The 21,279-nt window shown below is 35.7% G+C and overlaps 1 protein-coding gene across 2 annotated transcripts in view; it reads left to right on the forward strand.

Moving 5' to 3' along the window:
* LOC144973569 (small ribosomal subunit protein mS37-like) overlaps positions 1-19,459 on the forward strand; it is a 20,642-nt gene extending 1,183 nt beyond the window's left edge. The window contains exons 1-4 of one of the 2 annotated variants that reach the window (XM_078916183.1): positions 1,725-1,810; positions 2,265-2,435; positions 3,149-3,267; positions 16,995-19,459. In XM_078916183.1, the coding sequence (XP_078772309.1) occupies positions 2,297-2,435; positions 3,149-3,267; positions 16,995-17,123 (387 nt within the window). In that variant the 5' untranslated portion in view covers positions 1,725-1,810; positions 2,265-2,296 and the 3' untranslated portion in view covers positions 17,124-19,459. Of the gene's footprint in view, positions 1-1,724; positions 1,811-2,264; positions 2,436-3,148; positions 3,268-16,994 lie in introns of those variants that run through there. The other variant, XM_078916184.1, reaches the window with a different exon arrangement.
* Positions 19,460-21,279: the final 1,820 nt, after the last annotated feature.

Below are 21,279 nucleotides of genomic sequence, written 5' to 3' on the forward strand. Positions count from 1 at the left end.
GTGTGAACTGTGATTCCATTCAAATTTGTCATTGCACAATATATCAAGTTTTATCTTAGGCAAAATAGATAGAATAATAATGTTGTTTATTTTGCTCTTTTGTTGTTTTCTTTGGGGGGGGGGGGGGTTGTTTGTTTGTTGTTGTTTTTTTGTTTTTTGTTTTTTTGTTTGTTTGTTTGTTTTTTTTTTTTGGGGGGGGGGGGGTTGAAAGTATTTCCATTACAACAATGGCTATGTGGTCTTGTGATATGATATTCGCTTTCGGATCGGAAGGTCCTAGGTTCGAACCTCGCTCGATGCATAGTTGAGTCCTTGGAAAAGACTCTTTACTCACATTCTCTCACCGTACTCATGTGTAAAATGAGTACGTGGCCGTTAACAGCGTTGTATGTGTCGAAAAAATATATATAATATCGACTAACAGGCGTCATGTCTTGTTTTATATTTTATGTGTTGCTGTTCATCAGGGGCCCTTTGTAAAGCGCTCTGAGCACATTTAGTGGATATTGCGCTATATATATAAAGGTCAAGTAGAGAGTATTTCCATTGTAACAAAGAGACCATAACGATTATCAAGTTTCAAAAGTTTATTTTTAGGCAAGTGCCAATATAACTCATACAAGAATATAATATTTTCATCAACAAATCAAGTAAGTAAAATCAATAATAAATCAAGTCAAACAATGATAATAATAATAATAATAATAATAATAATAATAATAATAATAATAATAATAATAATAATAATAATAATAATAATATAATAATAATAATAATAATAATAATAATAATAATATATAATAATAATAATAATATATTAATAATAATAATAATATAATAATAATAATAAAATTATATATTAATAAATAATAATAATAATAATTAATAATAATATATAATAATAAATAATAATAATAATAATAATAATATATAATAAAATTTTAAAAAATAATAATGATGATAATAGTAATATTGATAATTTTAATGGTGATAATAATAATGCAAATAAGTAAACTTTGTGGGAAACCGTTCCTGTATCTAGTATGGACCAGCAATGTCATCATCATGTGCTGTAATTGCTGTTAAATATCGCGTCACGTTTCAGATAACACTCACAAGAAATGATAACCACAAGTATGGGATGAGAATGATATCGGGATGATTTGTCATTTATTTGTTTATTTATTCATTTGTTTGTTTTTGTATTCCATATCCACTGATTATCAATGGTGCAATCACGCTGATTGATAAGGTGACTAATGTTGATGGCTGATGATTATTCATGACGGTGGTTATAAAAGAAGATAAAATAAGTATGTATAATGAATAAACAAACTTAAGTCATGTCTTGTTTGTTGAGGGATGAAAACGGAAGAAGATTTATTTGTAGTGCTGCACGGCTCTTACACAACTTATAATAAAAAGAGATTAATAGTAGATAATAAAGTCGAGTTTACGATCATTCTAACAGCATGATTTGCCATTTGTTTATTTATTCATTCATTTGTTTCTATATTCCATATCCACTGATTATCAATGACGCAATCAGGTGACTAATTCAGTTTTAAAAATATAGAAAGAAAGAAAGAACGAACGAATGAATAAATAGATTCAATTCATCGATAAATTAATCTTTTTAAAAATATTATTATAGGCGAATAAAAATAACAACGTTTGCAACTTTCATAGATACAACTGGCCGTACTACAATATTATGCTAGACACGTAGATTATCAATGAATGTTTGTCTTGCAAAGGTTACTTGCGTTTTGTCCAACATTCAGGACTGAAACTTTGTAGAGATCATAATGTAAGTTAAGCTAGAATGAATTATGTGAAAAGATATTTTGAATTTCAACACTTTTATTTTTTTCTTGCGATTGTGCCCAGCCATCAATTCGAGTTACTTTTATAATGTCCCTGGCGACAAGAGTAAGAGGAGAGAGAGGTTTGGATTGAGTTTGCTCTTGGCCTTGGCTCTTGGCCGGGGCTTTGTTACTCTAACCGTAGTCTAGTGCGGCTATGTGGTCTTGTGGTCTGACACTCGCTTTCGGATCGGAAGTTCCTGGGTTTGAGCCTCGCTCGGCACATAGTTGAGTCCTTGGAAAAGGCTCTTTACACTCACATTCTCTCAACGGCACCGTACTCGAATGTAAAATTAAAATGAGTACCCGGCCGTTAACAGCGTTGTCTCTGCCCGAAAAAAAAATTCATCAACTTCACCCTGGCATTTTTCATCTCTATTTTTCTACTTTTGTTTTCAGATTAAGAACAGGAAGGCAGTCGTCTATCCATTATGAAGCTTACAGAGGCGGTGTTCAGAAATGGGTCAGTGAAGAAATTCACAAATTACAGAGACTTGGGTTACACATATAAAGTGGTTCGAGTCCCTGCCTTGAAGGATCAAGTACAAGGGAAAAGAATTAGAGATACAAGTGAGTTTAAACTATTAGAATTCCAAGTGATAAAAATTTTAATAAAATAGATAAAATCCTCTTTATTTGTTCCAATGAGAGAATTTGTTTCTAGGGTCGTTTAAAGAAAAGAACATATTAATTCAAGTATCTTCTGCAGTGGGCTTCCCAATGGATCAGTAAGTAAAGCACACACTTCACACACATAGGGACTGAGATCGATCCTGGGTAGGTGCAGTCAAGATTTTTCTGACCCTCCCATCCACCTAGCAATGATTAGGTAGCTGAGTTTGTTAGATCTGGTGGAAATACTTTTCAACAGACAAGCGTCCTATCCAAAGGGTACCAAGCGATTGCCTATTTGCTATTGTTTGTTTCATAAGAAACCGGGATAAACTCTGGCTCCTTAGGCCTAATGGGCCTGGTGGAGTCCTTTTTAAATATTATGATTTTGCATTGCAGTGCTACAAGGTGAGTTATAAGAGGATTGATTATTGTCTTGCTAAAAAGAAATGCATAGAGCCTTGATTTTTCATGTGTGAGTGATATCTACCTCTGTGTGTGAACTGAGTGCTCTACCAACTGATCTATCGGGACCCCCATCATTTTGAGAAGAGATTGGTCATATTTACGTTGTATGCTATCAGTTGCTCTACCATGTTTGGAATCAAAAACCTTTCCTGAAAGCTATTGTTTATGCTCTCCTCCTCCTCCTCATTTTATTCCACAATCAGATGCCCCGTGTGTGAATGAGATGACTGTCATGATGGATTGCTGGAAAAGTCACGATTTTAATCAAACTCCTTGCACAAAAGAAATTGATTTGTTCCAAAAATGTATGGCTGCTGCTGAGGTACGTCTTCTATCATATTTGTTCGCTTAAATGACCTACATGGTGTTGAAAGCGCCGATAAACACCTAAAAACAAAAACAAAAACAAAACATATTTGTTCTTTTACTTTATTAAGAGAATAAAAATTATCAACAAGCAAGAATCATATACTTTGACAAAATTACAGTCCTCACTGGATTATAGTGCGCTGAATTCCAGCAAGCTCTGCAATACGATAGGCTTGAGCTAGATGACCAGGTTTTCCCTCCATTTATAAGTCGTTTCCTCTTACATACATGCCGAATCTTACGAATTTTTCGTAATTTTACGAATTTTAGACAAATTTCATGGCCAAAAACTAAATTTTATGGAAAATTAAGAATTTTTAATTCTTAGTGATACTTTAATAATAATAATAATAATAATAATAATAATAATAATAATAATAATAATAATAATAATAATAATAATAATAATAATAATAATAATAATAATTATAATAATAATAATAATAATAATGATAAGAAGAAGAACAACAACTACTTCTACTACTTCTACTCCTACTACTACTACTACTACGAACTACTACTACTACTACTACTACTACTACTATACTACTACTACTACTTACTACTACTACTACTACTACTACTACTACTACTACTACTACTTCTACTACTATAATAATGATAATAATTATAATATTGTGGTTGTTCGTACACAATTTCAGAAATTACGAATTTCCTTGTCATATTACTAAAAATTGACATAAAAATGACTAAATTTGAAGTTTTCAATTTGGCATGTCTGCTCTTATATAGCACACTTTTTGGCTTCTCCCAAAGAGCATGCTAGAATACAGCAAGTACTGTACCAAATATTTCCCCTCATTTGTTCATGGAACATCTTTTACTTGCTCAGACTGCTTCTATCCTAGTCTCTATTTTTGTCTCTCGACGTCTTTTTCAGTATCTGGTGGTTTGGTCTGCCTCTTCTTTGTCGTGTTTCCTAATGCCTCCCTCCCCAATCCTTGCCGATTGGTAAATAACAATGATAAAATGGAATAATAGCTTGAACTTAATTTACAAAGACAAATGTTGTGGATGTTTCAGGTTTCCCCTGTGTCAGCACAGGGATGCCAACTGTAAGACAGAAAAGTGTATTTGTATTCTATTTTCACCTTCATGTATGCTTTTTCTCTCAGATTGTTTTTTATTTTTTTATTTTTTCATAAAAATCAAATCTTTAAATTTTAATCTAAAAGTTGCGTCAATTCTGTTTCTCAAATTGTTTCTTTGCATTCTCTGTTCTTCCTAGAGTATGTTTTTTAAACAATTATTTTTTGTTTGATAGGTTTAAGTGTTGTTTTGTATCGGTGCGTAATTTTATTTTCAATTTTTCCTGAAGTTTCTTAACTCGCTCAACCCTAACACCGTAGTTTACCCAGGTTACTTTTACCCCATTCCTATTTATTACTTAGTTTTTGAGACAAATTATAGGTGTTGTATCAAAGCTAATGTTTCTGGGTTTTACTTGTTAATGGTAGTTGAATAAAACTGTCTACGTACAGGCTCATTTTTAATACATTTTTTCCAATTTTGAAAAGTAACAAAAATCTCTAGGATTGAGTGAGTTACTTATTCACCAATACAAACTAGTTATAAAAAATAGTTATTTCCTAAATTACCTAACGGCACGGAGTGAGATCACTGTACACTTTTGTACACTTTTTCTCCAAATCTTACTCTTTTTGATAAGCAATCTTACACATTTTCTTGTGTTGAGGTTGGCAGCCCTGTCAACAAGGCATAGAGAATGAGACACTAAGGACGAATAAGATTATACTCTTTCTTCCCCTCCACCATCCGACTTTGGAACTCCCTACCGACCAATTGTAAACAAACCCTTACGACTCATGACTTTAAAAAATCGCTCCTCGCTTCCCTCTAAAACTCCTGTTACTGAAAAATCGGCCATACAATATTCAGCCTGAAGCCTTGGCTTTAATGGAAGAAGAAGAAGAAGAACCTTAGTGTCTAATTCACTGTGTTTTGTTGATAAAAAGGAAATCTGAAACGTCCACAATGTCTAACTTGTTTATTAAATTGAAGCTTTTATTCCATTTTATATTGTTATTTACTAATAGACAATCATTGGAGAGGAAGGCATTAAATTTTTTTTTGAAAATTGAGCTTTTATATAGCGCAATATCGTGGTCTTGTGGTATGACACTCGCTTTCAGATCAGAAGGTCCCGGGTTCGAGCCTCACTCAGCGCATAGTTGAGTCCTTGGAAAAGACTCTTTACTCACATTATCTCACTATACTCGGGTGTAAAATGAGTACCTGGCCGTTGACAGCATTGTCTCTGTCACACCAAAAAAATTGTAATATCGCCTAACAGACGTTATGTTTCGTTCTACATGTTACGTGTTGCTGTTGGTCAGGGACCCCTTGTAAAGCGCTTTGAGCACATTTTTTAAGTGGATTTTGTGCTAAATAAAAGCTCATTTGAAAAAAAAAAAAATTTTTTAACTAAGCTATAGCACGATTCTCCTTCGTATAAGATTAGGATTTTTTTTTTTCCTTTATGAAGATACGAAAGTAGTATGATCTGTTCTGGGTTGAAATAAAGCTGTTTTGTGTTTGTTTTTTTTGATAAGCAAACCGAAGTTGAGTTGATTTACGATGATATATTTGTTCATTTACATTTAATGTTTAATTGCTATGAAGTTGTGTGTGTGTGTGAGATAGAGAGAGAGAGAGAGAGAGAGAGAGAGAGAGAGAGAGAGAGAGAGAGAGGTTTGTGTGTGTTTAGATCTTGTACCCGAAGAGATGAAATTCTTCCCTTTCATGTGGAAAGCACGGCAATGTAAATGTAAATAGGATTGACTAATGTCAAGTGGGCAGTTTATTGTGTGATTCGATAAGAGCTTTGCAAAAGACCAGTGTCTCAGTGTTGTATCCATTTGATTGCAAGCAATGTCCAGCTCCATTTACTTTATGGCTTTAAAGCATTGTTACTACTTATACGGCCGTGTTTTTTTTTTTAAAAAGAATACAATATGTGCTATTTGGTTAACATTTCATATAGGCTACTGTGTTGTTAAAAAACAACAATGGCAGTATACGTTCTAAGGTATACTCTTGTGTGCGTGAAAGATATGCTCTTGTACCTTTGACAATTTTTTTAAATTGTGCTGATATGGATGATATTAAAATTCAAGGGACATAACACATTCGTCAACTTTCAAGCATATTATATTCATTGTTAACCCCCTTGATAGAAACAATTTGAAACTGATTTCAAAATTAATTTTGGATTCCTGGGAATATTTTCTTTCAATGTTGTGTTGAACCCCATACAAAAGAAGTCTGCCCCTAGCGTTCTAATTATCTGTCAGTGTTATAATAAATATTTGCATGGAATTGTTTGGATGGCTATAAACACCTCGGGATGTAACCAATGGCTAAATAAACAACATTGTATGATTACTAAAGAATTTTCATGTGCTCTTGTGGTAGGACACACGTTTTCGGATCGGAAGGTCCTGGGTTCGAATCTCACTCGGCGCGTAGCTGCGTCTATGGAAAGGCTCTTTACTCACATTCTCTCACCGTAATCATGTGTAAAATGAGTACCTGGCCTTTAACAGTGTTGTGTCTGTGTATTATTGCGTAACTGGCGTCATGTCTCGTTCTTTATGTTACGTGTTGCTGTTGGACAGGGACCCTTTGTTAAGCTTTTTGAGCACGTTATAGTGGATATTGCACTATATAAAAGCTCAATTTTAAAAAAATAAATTTTTCTTTCCTTTCCATATTTTAAAAAAAAATCTTTTTTAGTTGATTTTTATTTGTTCTGTTGTACAGAATACCCTAATAATGACTCTGTTGTCAAATTTTATTTTATTTATTTGTTTATTTATTTATTTATCTATTTATTTATTTATGTGCACGAAGTTTTGCGTACCTCCAGTTTACCTCTGTTCCGCAGCGCCTTTTGGATTGTTTGAGAGAATTTTAGAAAAAAGTTTATTCTTGATTACCTGACTGAAATAAGAACAGATAAAAAGGCAAAGCTTTCCGTTCTCGGAATTGTCGTTTACATATAGGGAGAGGGGGGGGGGGGGATATATATATGTATACACAATCACACAATGTACATTGATAAATATCTGAAAATTGTATTAAAATCATCATCCTCAAAAAAAAAAAAAAAAACGACAAAAAATGGTCGTTAGTCTGATCCCTAGTATGTATTATTTTTCTTAAATGATTCTTCTTTCTGTTTTTTTTTTTTTTTCTTTTTGTTTTTTTTTTTGGGGGGGGGTGTTGTTTTTTTTTAAACCTGGCACCGTTTCATACACACTTTTTTATCTTCCACCAGTTACCTAGTGCCCCCCAATAATTTGTCATAAAAATACACGTATAATTATCTTTCTTTCAAATACAACGCACGTCATGTACGTAACTGGAAAGGCGTGTCATAGGGGTCTGGCTGAAAGATTTGGGATGAGCAGCCCGGATTAGAAGATTTGTTTGTAATGATGCACAGATGAAATCATCCCAATCCACTTTTGTTTTTTCTTTCTTTTTTTTTTTTTAAATTTTGTTTTGTTTTAGTTTTAGATATTTTATTTTTGTGTGGTGGTGGTGGGGGGGGGGGGGGGGGGGAGGAGAGTTCATGTATCTAACTCCAGATTCGTATATTTGTGACGAAAATAATATCCGTGAAATTGTTCTTTTGTTAGAAACGAAGATTTTTTTTTTTAATTCGAACTGCAAATACTGAATTTAAGGCGTTTTTTATTTTAAAAAGGATATATGAATCAACAAATTCTGCTTTTAATTTATTATTATGTGTGTGTGTGTGTGTGTGTGTGTGTGTGTGTGTGTGCGTGCGACATGTTTTTAACCCTTTACATGATGGATTAGATTTCACCCTAACCCGACCTGCTTTTTGTTTGAATTACACAACAAAACTGACTTTGTTCATTGAAGGCATTTTGTGACACTTCAATTTAAATTGTATAGATTAACTCTCTCCTAACCGAACATTTTCAGGCTTTTTCCAAACTGTCATAACTATTCAACACAAAAATTGATTTCTTTACACTTTAACTCAGAAGAAAGAGAACATAGATCTACTATACTTAATTTGTGCAGAAAAACAAGCTTTACAAAACAGCATCAAATTCTTATGGCTAGAGCAAAGATTTTTCTCCAATTTTTGTGATTTACAAAATAAAATGGGCAGCGTGGCTCAGCGGTACAGTCTTTGCTTCCTACCCGAAAGGTATCGAGTTCGATCGCCCGCCGCTGTGCTGTGTGTCCTTGAGCAAGTCACCTCGCCTTAGCTCAATTTGCGGCGCTGCACTGCGGCTGACGCCTGGGTTATTCAAGGCTTCCCTTGGAATAGACTCTAGAGACAAATTTCCCCTATGGGATGAATAAAGAGAATTTTTTTTAATTTAAATCTGAAAAAGAAAAGTGAATCGTAAACGAATGTGACGAATTTACTGTAGTTGGTAAGGAGAGGGTTAAGGTCAAAATTAGATTTTAAACGTCATGAGAGTATTGATCACAAGTAAAATATCGCCGTGTAAGAGTTAAATTTGGATTTTTCAAGAAAAGAAACATACATATATTACGCCCGATGCCTGTGGCAGGTCTAGGGATTGTCAAATCATCATCATCATCATCGTAGCCGTCGTCGTCATCATCATCGTCATGAATGATAGATTCGAACACCTGTCTCGAGGTGATCCGATCCGTCGGTTGTCTTTGATAATTGCCCGCTTCCAGGATCACCTGGTTGACACGTGATCCTGGCATGCCAATCAAATCCCGATCATATCTGTCTGGAATGTTCTATCCATCCATCCATCTATCTATCCATCTATCCATCTATCTGTCCGTCCATCCATCCCATCCATCTATCCATCCCATCCATCCCATCCATCCATCATCCCATCCATCCATCCATCCATCCATCCATCATCCATCCATTCATCATTCCATCCATCCATCCATCCCATCTATCCATCATCCCATCCATCCATCCATCCACCCATCCACCCATCCATTCATCATCCCATCCATCCATCCATCCATCTATCTATCCATCCATCCAACCATCCCTCCATCCATCCATCCATCCATCATCCTATCCATCTATCTATCTATCCATCCAACCATCCATCCATCCAACCATCCATCCATCCATCTATCCATCCATCTATCCATCCATCCATCCATCTATCCATCTATCCATCTATCCGTCCATCCATCCCATCCATCCATCTATCCATCTATCCATCCATCTATTCACCCATCCATCCATCCATCATCCCATCCATCCATCCATCATCCCATCCATCCATCAATCATCCCATCCATCCATCCATCCCATCCATCCATCATCCCATCCAGTCAAAGGCTTCAAGAATACGGAAATTATTGTTAATAATAATATGAACCTGTAAACGAGGTGCGTCGGCCAACTTTAGAATATTTTCCTGTTTTTTAATTTCAGCCGTTGTTTTATCATTGCTCAACCGATTACAGACGAGTATCGATTATGGTTTAACCCGATACTCTATCCCATCTTACCGTTTTCATTTAATGCGAGTCTTTCGTTTTGGGAAAAATCCGATTTAACGATGGTGACTAGCACCAAAAAATAAAAAAAATCCTTCGCAAAAATTAAAAACAAACAAGCAAACAAACAAAACAGAAGCAGAACGTAGGTGTTCAAGAGATATTTTTTTCTCTATCCAGCATGTACCCGGTTTTACTAAAAATAGATTTTGACGCGTAATCATGACCGGAATGGTAATTCTCAATGTCAAATTGTTACATTCGAGACCCGGTCATTGTAAAAAAAAAAAAAAAATACATTTCGGTAAGCGAGGTAACTGGAAATGTTTCGAGCTCGTTCCCATGCCCGCTCCCAATGGGTGATTATAAAAAAAAAACCCCATCCAAAACGTGAAAGTCTCGACACATCACGTTAAATCCAGATAGTAGACGGATGATAACCTTTAAAAGCTTTTGTTTTTGGATGAAGACGGGTTTTGAGCCCAAAACGTTCCTTGTTTAAGATGTATTTTATTTTATATATATATTTTTTTTTTAAGCTGCTTCATTCATTTCTGTACATTACTTACTTATTTACTTACTTACTTATTTACTTACTTACTTACTTACTTACTTACTTACTTACTTACTTACTTACTTACTTACTTATCCAAACCAGCGACCACCTGAGCTCTAGCCCTTCGGTCTTGTGCCAGCCATGACGTAGAAGTTAGTCAGTCGTCTTTTGTAGTTGTTCCAGGTGACTGTAAAGTGTGTTACTGATGCCCTAGAAAGAGGAGAGCTGACGCTCCTCTTTCTAGTCTGAGGCTTGGGATATTTTTAGACATTAGATACAGTTTTTTTTAGTCCACAGCTTCTAGCTATCTAGTAGTTTAGCATTGACTTTGGCAGGATTCAAACGAGACAACATCTGTATTAAATTGCTTGAGGTTAACCATATTTATACGCGCATTGTCCACGTGATCGAACGTGCCGGCGCGTCTTGTTTACCACCAAAGATTTAATTGGATAGAGAGTGTAGATTCCTTTCTCCCCCTACTCAAGCTATCACTTTTGTTGTGTTAAGCACATCCATACCCAATGTACCTGCGACCTTTTTCCCTATTTGTTGACATTACACAGGATTTCTATGACCGGCAGTTGTAGTTGTAGGGTGTCATTGGAACAGAACAGGTGTGTTGATTTTAGTCTCTCTCTCTCTCTCTCTCTCTCTCTCTCTCTCTCTCTCTCTCTCTCTCTCTCTATCTATATATCTATATATCTATCTGTCTATCTATCTATCTATCCACCTTTTTATCTGCTTGTGTACCTGTCTATCTATTTATCTATACCTATCTCACTATCCCGTTATTCTCTCTCTCTCTCTCTCTCTCTCTCTCTCTCTCTCTCTCTCCATCTCTCTCTATCTATATATCTATCTATCCATCTATCTATCTGCTTGTCTATCTGTCTATCTATTTATCTTTATCTATCCCTCTATTCCTTTTTACTCTCTCTCTCTCTCGCTCTCTCTCTCCCTCTCTCTCTCTCTCTCACACACACACACACACACACACACATACATGCAGATCACAGCCTTGTAATTGTATAAATGTTTATATACAGAAGGCTGTGCTCCAACCCAGCTTGCTGTGAAGTCTTTGTCATTGAAATTGACACCTCTTTGTCATATTATGGCATATTGAGTAGCAGTAAAAACTAGTCTTTTAAAGGCACATCACATAAGGAGCCATTTACCCAGGTCTCTGTAGTGGTAATCAGACAGAAATAATTTCTTGCTACCATCTAAATAGAACGTTTATCTGTCGCAGGCGTACTACTGTTTTCCATCGACACTGCTAAAAAGAAAAGAAAAAAGGATTCGAACCAAGTTGAGCGCTCTACTACTTTTGTATTCTTTTAAGTAAGCTTTTATATAGCGTAATATCCACTAAAAGTCTGGGTGGGGTTCCTGATCTCCCATAGTGGGCAGGGAGGTACATACTGTGTCTTCTTGCCCCCTATGGATGTTTTCCAACTTGCTTTCTGTCTTTGTCTGGGAATGAGAATACTTGGTTTTGTCCTGGCCCTGGCCGGATACCCAGGCTGAGAGGGAAACAATCAAATGTATAGTTAGTTTTGGGAGATGATATTTTTTTCATTGTAAATCATCTCTCTGTTACGCACTGTATTATGTTTTATTTACATATTATATATGATTTGTAAACATTTGAGTGTTTTCCTCTTGCTGGGGACCTGTGCTTGTGTCTGGATGAGACTTTTAGTGATCTCTGATAGTGTGCTCTTGGAATCTACATCTGCTTCTTATTTGAACCAATTCTCCTTTGTCTTACCTTTTCTTGGGTGCTTTAATTGTAATTGTAGAACTTTTTACTATCATTTTCTTCATTTTTACTGGCGCTGATATCACCTTAATGTGTTGCAAGCGCCGTAAACACCGTAAAACCAAACAAACAATCCACTAATAGTACTCAAAGTGCTTTACAAGGGGTGTAGGACGAGACATGACACTTGTTAGGCAATATTACAATTTTATTTTTTTTTTCAGACAGAGACAACGCTGTTAATAGCCAGGTACTAATTTTACGCCTTAGTACGGTGAGAGAATGCGAGTAAAGGGTCCTTTACAAAGACTCAACTATGCGCGCACCAGAGAATTGAATCCAATTAGTCGTTCTCTTTTTTTATTTTAATATCTGTTTATTCGTTCATTTATTTGGTTTTCAAAGGCCAAACTGATGACCCTGATCAGAGAGAGAGAGAGAGAGAGAGAGAGAGAGAGAGAGAGAGAGAGAGAGAGAGAGGGGGGAGAGAGAGGAGAGGGGGTAACAGATGTCTTACCTCAAGCAGGCAAGTTGCGATTGTTTGACAGAGGGTCGTTGAGCTCATCTCAACAAAGATCCAAGTTTATTCGAGGGTTTGTAATGGGGATAGAATGGATCTGTACAAGGATGTGGATTTTGCATTGAGTATGCCGATTAAATTGGAAGGGTTGCATTGGCAAAACACACCCCGAACTGAGTGTGTGATGATAGTTGTTGTTATAGACGGGATGATGATGGTATAGTGTGGTAAATTACGTATTTTTATCCGATCCTTGTTAAATTGTTGTAGTGGTGGTAGTGGTGGTAGTGGTGGTAGTAGTAGTAGTAGTAGTAGTAGTAGTAGTAGTAGTAGTAGTAGTAGTAGTAGTAGTAGTAGTAGTAGTAGTAGTAGTGGTAGTAGTAGTAGTAGTGAGTAGTAGGTAGTAGTAGTAGTAGTAGTAGGTAGTGGTAGTATAGTAGTAGTAGTAGTAGTAGTAGTAGTAGTAGTAGTAGTAGTAGTAGTATGTAGTAGTAGTAGTAGTATGTAGTAGTAGTAGTAGTAGTAGTAGTAGTAGTAGTAGTAGTAGTAGTAGTATAGTAGTAGGTAGTAGTAGTAGTAGTAGTGTAGTAGTAGTAGTAGTAGTAGTAGTAGTAGTAGTAGTAGTAGTAGTAGTAGTGGTAGTAGTGGTAGTAGTAGTAGTAGTAGTAGTAGTAGTAGTAGTAGTAGTAGTAGGAGTAGTTTCAAGACATCCTTGAAAACAACATTGCCATCCGGAAGTATAACGGACCAACACACAAACCTATGCGTAACCTTAAACGTGTATAGTCTGGTTAATACAGTTTAGTGAAAATTACTCATAAACATGGATGGCAAAAATAAAAACAAACAAGAACAAAGACCTGAGTGACGTCAACTTCGTTCTATCTATAGCAACGAGAGGTCAAAATGATTTCAGCGTCAGAACGTTTTCCGATAAATCACTTATCGTTGTTAGCCGTCTTCTTGGGAGTTTTCATTCTAGAATCTATAGAATGTGTTTATAACGAGCTTCTTGCCACCACCACCGTCTCCAGACTGATGCTGGGTGTATAATAATAATATCTTAATCATTATCGTCATCATCATCATCCTTAGATCAGTAGTTATCATCGCCAAACCAGGTGAGGGTGAGAGAACATTCTCGTGTTTACCATGAGACACCTGGCCATTGCTGATTGAATGAAACCTGTGCATGGCATTTTATTACCCCCACCCCTGCCTGTCTCTGACAAAAAAATTAATGTGATTTTTATTGCAGTAGTAATAATAATACTGCACATTTATATAGCGCAAACATCTCATGCAATGTGAGCTCTAGGCAAAAATTATATATATATATATATATATATATATATATATATATATATATATATATATATATATATATATAATTAAACAATTACTACACCTATAGTTAGAACGGAGGTGACGTCAATCAGGTCTTTGTTATTCTTTTTTTTTTTTTTTTTTTTGCCATCCACGTTTATGAGTACTTCTCACTCAACTGTATTAACCAGACTATAAAAGTTCATGGTTACGCATAGTTTTGTGTGTTGGTCCGTTATACTTCCGGATGGCAATGTTGTGAACTTCTTAGCCAAGCGCATACTATCTATTAGATACAGATGGATACACATTCAGTACTTAAAACGATATCGACATACAAATACTTTTTTTTTTTAATCATGCAAAGAAATGTTTTTTAAAGTAATATGTCTTTAGCCTGCTTTTGAATGCTTCGAGGGATCCTGATTTTCTAATCTCAAAAGATAATTTATTCCAAAGTACTTAGTTTGAGATCACCTATAAGTCTCATCCAGACACAAGCACATGTCCCAACTAATAGGGATACACTCAAATGTTTATAAATCATATTATAATGTGTAAAGAAAACAGCATAGTGAGTAATTCTCACAAAACTGGCCCCTGCCAGATGATGAAAAAGCTCTTTTACCTGCATTTAGTTTGTTCTGGGCAGCGCGTAACAAGAGCACATCTGAGGCTGATCGCTGGGAGGGAAACAGTCAAATGTATAGATAGGATGCGCTTGGCTAAGAAACTCACAATATTGCCATTCGGAAATATAACGGACCAACACACAAAACTATGTGTAACCTTGAACGTTTATAGTCTGATTAATCGTAGCCATCGGTAAGTTATAGATAGTATGCGATTGGCTAAGCAGAAGCTCATAACATTGCCATCCGGAAGTATAACGGACCAACACACAAAACTGTGTGTATCCATGAACGTTTATAGTCGGGTTAATAGTTCAGTGAGCATTACTCATAAACGCGGATGGCAAAAAACGATAACAAAGACCTAAGTGACGTCATCTTCGCGCTATCTATAGCCTGACACTGAAACCCAAAAAGACGGGCATTTTGACGTCATTATTTGGTTTTTGTCGTTAGTAGTGCTCATAGAAACAAGTGGTCCCATTCGTTGAACTATTGAATACAACTCACGCTTTGTTTTCTTTTGTGGTCAAAGACTGGTATTTTGACGTCATTTTTGGTCAGTGTCAGCTATAAGTTCACGATGGCTCCGGGTTAATACAGTTTTGTGAGAATTTACTCATAAACAAGGATGGCAAAAAAAAAAAAAAACCAATAACAAAGACCTGAATGACGTCAACTTCATTCTATTTATAGTTATAGTTTTGGGAGATGATATGTTTTCCCCCTTGTAAATCATCTCCCTGTTATGCACTGTGTTGTTTTCTTTACACATTATATATGATTGGTAAAACATTTGAATGTATTCCTCTTAGTTGGGACCTGTGCTTGTGTCTGGATGAGACTTTCAGGTGATCTCAAACTAAGTACTTTGATTTTGTGCTCTTGAAATCTACATCTGTTCCCTGTTTTAACCAGTTCCCTTTTGTCTTACATTTTCTTGGGTGCTTTAATTGTAATTCTATAACTTTTTACTATCCTTTTTTCTTCCTTTTTACTGGCGCTCATATGACTTTAATGTGTTGCAAGCACCGTAAAACCCTTAAAACCAAACAAACACTGCCTCTGTCGGGCGTCCTTTTTTTAAAGCAATAAATACAATACTCTCAATGCCTGAATCCTAGTATACGTTCTTACCTGAGTCGAGTAGCGATGTATACAGACTTGATAAGAGAGACCGCGAAGTTGTTATTATTATTATTATTATTATTATTATTATTATTATTATTATTATTATTATTATTATTATTATTATTATTATTATTATTATTTTATTTTTCTTCTTCTTCTTCTTCTTCTTCTTCTTCTTCTTCTTCTTCTTCTTCTTCTTCTTCTTATTATTATTATTATTATATATTATTATTATTATTATTATTATTATTATTATTATTATTATTATTATTATTATTACTATTATCATTATTATTATTATTATTTTTTTTTTATTATAATTATTATTATCATCATCATCATCATCATCATCATCATCATCATCATCTGACTGGAGAATTCTTGTATTCATGGATCATTTCTTGCACGACTTAAAGAATTGGCGAATCTCTTGCACATTAATATCTCATTACCACGCGCAAAAAATTAAATAGAGAAAAACAACAACAACAATAACAACAAACAAACGGCTATGTGTTCTAGTGGTATGAGAAGGTCTTGTCTTCAAGCCTAGTTCGGCGCATGGTTGAGTCCTTAGAAAAGGCTATTTACTCACATTCTCTCACCGTACTCAGGTGTAAAATGAGTACCTGGCCGTTTACACCGTTGTCTCTGTCCGAAAAAAAAATGTAATATCGCCTAACAGACGTCATGTCTCGTTGTATATGTTAATTGTTTCTGTTAACCCCTTGTAAAGATAAATAAATAAATAGAAAGATATATAAATAGATAAAGTAATGATTAAATAGATAAATAAATAGATAAACAGATAGATGAATATGATCATTTAGCTCAGAGCCAATCACAGTGTTTCATTTATTTCCCCAGCAACCTATATTGAACCATATTTCATCATCAGCAACATCATCATCATAATCGTCGTCACCACCACCACCATCATCATCATCATCATCATCATCATCATCACCATCATCATCATCATCATTATTATCATCATCACCATCATCACCACCATCATCATCATCATCATCATCATCACCATCCTCATCATCATTATTATCATCATTATCATCATCACCAGCATCATCACCATCATCATCATCATCATCATCATCATCATCATCATCATCATCATATATCGTTGGACATAAAATTATAATTTAACTTCTATCTATATTCCCCCCCCCCCTTTCCCCCACACCCTGCTTGACAGATCGAGGCCAACGAACAGAAACAGAGAATAGCACAAGGACTTTCGCCCAAGGGGTCCAGGTTGCGACCCAGCAAACAAGTGAACCAGATGTTAGCGCGCTATCCACAACCACCGACACACTTTGAATAACGCCGTTAGTGTTTAGTTAGGTTACTGTACACAAATTGTATTATAGATGGCCATACTGCCGTACTCTGGGGGAAAAAAACCAACACATTCTTAACAATAGATAGAACGAAGACGACGTCACTCAAGCCTTTGTTATTTTATTTTGCCATCCGCGTTTGTGAGTGGTTCTCATTGAACTGTTTTAACCTGACTATAAACGTTCATGGATACACATAGTTTTATGTGTTGGTCCGTTATACTTCCGGATGGCAATCTTATGAGCTTCTTAGCCAAGCGCATACTATCTATAGCCTGACATTGAACAAAAAATGACGTCACAATGCCAGTCTTTTGCCACAAAAGAAAACAAATCATGAGTTGTATTCAATAGTTCAACCAATGAAATAACTTGTTTCCTTGAGCTCTACTAACGACAACTCACTAGACGCTACACAAACCTAAAAAAATGACGTCAAACTGCCAGTCCAAGAGGGTTCTAGTGTCAGGCTATATTATGATAACGATGGCTACGGTTCGACAGTCGTGACGTCACTTACCTCGTAATGACGCACGGTAACTGGTTCTAAACTATCGGAACAATGTCGGGTGCCCTTATGAAATACTTCTCCGACGAGCAAACAAGTGTATCCAGAGGAGAAAAAAAAACATCATAAATCTGATCATGTTTTGACTTTTATACATTCTGATCACATGATCTGTGAAAAATTTCTAGCCAGCATGGAAAATAAAAAGTATCGATTTTCTTTGTTTAGAACCAAGCTGCTGGTTGCTGGGCGGACGTGACATCAGACTTGAATCAGATTTTGACTCGAGCATGATGGACTAAAATGACCCTCATCTTGGAGGCAAGTGACGTCAATCGCCTTTCTATTTAACTCACTCAACCCTGACACCGACGATATCCATAGTTTACCCGGGTTACTTTTACCCCATGCCTATTTATTACATTTTTCTGAAACAAATTGTAGGCGTAGTATCAAAGCTATTTTAGTTTTTGCATGTTAATGATAGTTGATTAATATTATCTATGTACACGCACATTTTTAATACACACCTTTTTCCAAGTTTGAAAAGTAGCAAAAATCTCTAAAGGATTGAGTGAGTTCAAGATTGGCTGATGTCAAAAGACACAAAGGATTGCCAAGAAACTGTTGGATTTTGGTTTATGACGGCATTATATTATATGGTTTCATACTTTGGATGATTCACACATAATGGGGGTTGGGGGATGGGGGGGGGGGGGGTCCCGATAGTTCAGATGGTAGAGAACTTGATTCACGCGTAAAATTTCCGAGGTCGATGATCTCAGGTTCAGTCGAAATTCTTGTTTTATTGGGGTTTTTTTTTATCCTGACCCCCTTTCCATTCAGGAAGTGATTGGATAGCTGCGTTTGTTACTATTAGATCTGGCGGAAAGTACTTTGTAATAGACCAGCGTCCTATCCAAAGGGTATAAAGCAATTGTTGTTGTCTGTTTCACGTTATCGAAACAGGGGTAAATTCCGTCTCCACGAGCCTAAAGTAGGCACTGAAGGACTACTGCTGTTGTACATTGTTGTACGATTTCAAAAGTCTCCGTGACACACCTGCTAATAAACAAATATATGCGAGCGAGTAACATTTCCTCGGAATGCTTAAGGGGGGGGGGGGGGGGGGTCAAAACAGTTTATGTCGTGCTATGTGTGTGTGTTACCCCGGGCTGATTGTTTATTGACATTACATACTGACACGATTTGTTTGTGTATCTATCCCGCATTTTTTTATATTTTTCGCGTCTTTTGTGTATCTAGATATTGTTTCTTAAAAAATCAGTCTGTGTTTTGTGGCGGGAGTGAGGCTATGACCCCGATAATCTCCCCTTTGTCTGAAGGTTTATTTTGATTGGACGATGGGCTGGGTGAAGGTTGATTATTGTGGTTAGAGTGTAAGAGCGACAGGAATGGGTTTTGATATTTCTACGTCTGTCTCAGACATCCCTTCATTATTCCTTGTTGTAATCGGTCACATGACCCATCCAAAATCCTGCACTCGACAATTGAACAATGATTGGCCTTTAGCGACCTGCAGTCCCAGGTTTGAGAGTCAAATTAGTGTGTGGTTTTCACGTTGGTGTGCTATGTATGTATGTGAGTTTGTTTGTGTGCACGTGTGGACGAGAAATAGAGCTATGCAGGAGTACGTCAACAGGAGGAGGGGGAAATATATACGTTTCTGTGGTTGTGGGTGTGTCTGTGTGTTTGAGGGAGATAGAAAAAGAGAGAGAGAGAGAGAGAGGGGGGGGGGTATGTTTTCCAAATATTTTTTTTTTTACATAACAATAAAATCATGTAATTCCATTGCACTTCTTGTTGTTATTATTTGTTTACTTTTCGATTCAACAAAAGCCTAAACGTGCTCAAAGCGCTTTACAAGAGGTCACCAGCTAACAGCAATATTTAACCACGGAGGACAAGACAAGACAAGACGCCTGTTAGGCGTTATTACAATATTTTTCGGACAGAGATAACGCTGTTAACGGCCAAGTACTCATTTTGCACCTGAGTACGGTGAGAGAATGTGGGTGAAGAGCCTTTTCCAAGGATCTCAACAATGCGCCGTTCAAAGCGGGACTCGAACCCAGGACCTTTCCGATCTGAAGGCGAGTGTCGCACATATGGGCTCTTCAATCTTTCATGTATGCACCGACGTGCTCATGTTTTACAGTTCTGATAACCGATCGCAACTGTAGGCTTGATTTAACACTTTTAATGGACATTAAACTTTTGCGTTGGTTTGAGCGTAGCCATCGTAAAGTTATAGCCTGATACTGAAATCCAAAAGGACTGGCAGTGTGACGTCATTTGTTTTTTGCACCGTCTAGTGAGTTGTCGTTAGTAGAGCTCATGGAAACCAAGTTATTTCATTGGTTTGAACTATTGAATACAACTCGCGATTTGTTTTCTTTTGTGGCAAAAGACTGGCATTATGACGTCATTTTTGGTCAGTGTCAGGCCATAACTTTACGAAGGCCACGGTTTGAGACCATAATAATGTTGGTTATCAGCAGACATGTACAATTTTTTAACGAGCTTTTATATAGCGCAATATCCACTAAACGTGCTCAAAGCGCTTTACATGGGGTCCCTGACCTACAGCAACACGCAACATGTCGAACAAGACACGACGCTTGTTAGGCGATAATATTACAATTTTTTTTTCCGACAGAGACAACGCTTTTCACTGCTAGGTATTCATTTTATACTTGAGTACGGTGAGAGAATGTGAGTAAGGAGCCTTTTCCAAGGACTCAACTATACGCCGAGCGAGGCTCGAACCCAGGATCTTCCGATCCGAAAGCGAGTGTCTTACCACTAGAACACATAGCCGCACAAACATGCACATGTCGTTATGCACCTTTCACAATGGCCTCTCTGATTGCTAAGACATTTCATGATTTTTTTCCTAACTTTTTAATGTTCTGTCTGGTTCAATTCAATGTTTTATTATGCTTTTTTTTCTACCATAAAATTCATGCCAAATAGATAAATAAATAGCTAAGATAGATTAATAAATTAAGATAGATAGATTAATTAATAAAAATAGATTAATTAATGAAAACAGATAGTTTCATTAATAAAAATAGATAGATTAATTAATAAAAATAGATAGATTAATTAATGAAAATAGATAGATTAATTAATGAAAACAGATAGTTTAATTAATGAAAATAGATTAATTAATAAAAATAGATAGATTAATAGATATTTTTTAAAAATAGATAAATACCAAACACAATATGTCATTATTGTTTTATTCAAAACTTTTTTATTAATTTCATCAAATGTTTTTTTGTTGTTTTATTCCAATGAAAATTAATAAGTAAAATGTAATATTTATAACTTGCCAATTCAATTCGATCAACTAAAATTTTAACAAGAAATTCATAACATTTTAAGCCATTATATTTTTGATTTAAAAACAAAAAAACACACAACAATCTTATTCATTTTTATATTTACTATATCTAATTATTAATTTTTAGAAAACTCCCAACTCTAAACCGAAGCGCACCTCTCCTGTTTTTAATTATTCTTCTATTCATCCTTAACAGTTTTTTAATGAATAAACGAAACTCTCTAGTTTGATTTTAAAATGCAATTCATTTAAACTTTAAAAA

Source organism: Berghia stephanieae, chromosome 5 (genome assembly GCF_034508935.2).
Source record: "Berghia stephanieae isolate SIO BIC M18660-M18661 chromosome 5, UCSD_Bste_1.3, whole genome shotgun sequence".
NCBI lineage: Eukaryota > Metazoa > Mollusca > Gastropoda > Nudibranchia > Aeolidiidae > Berghia > Berghia stephanieae.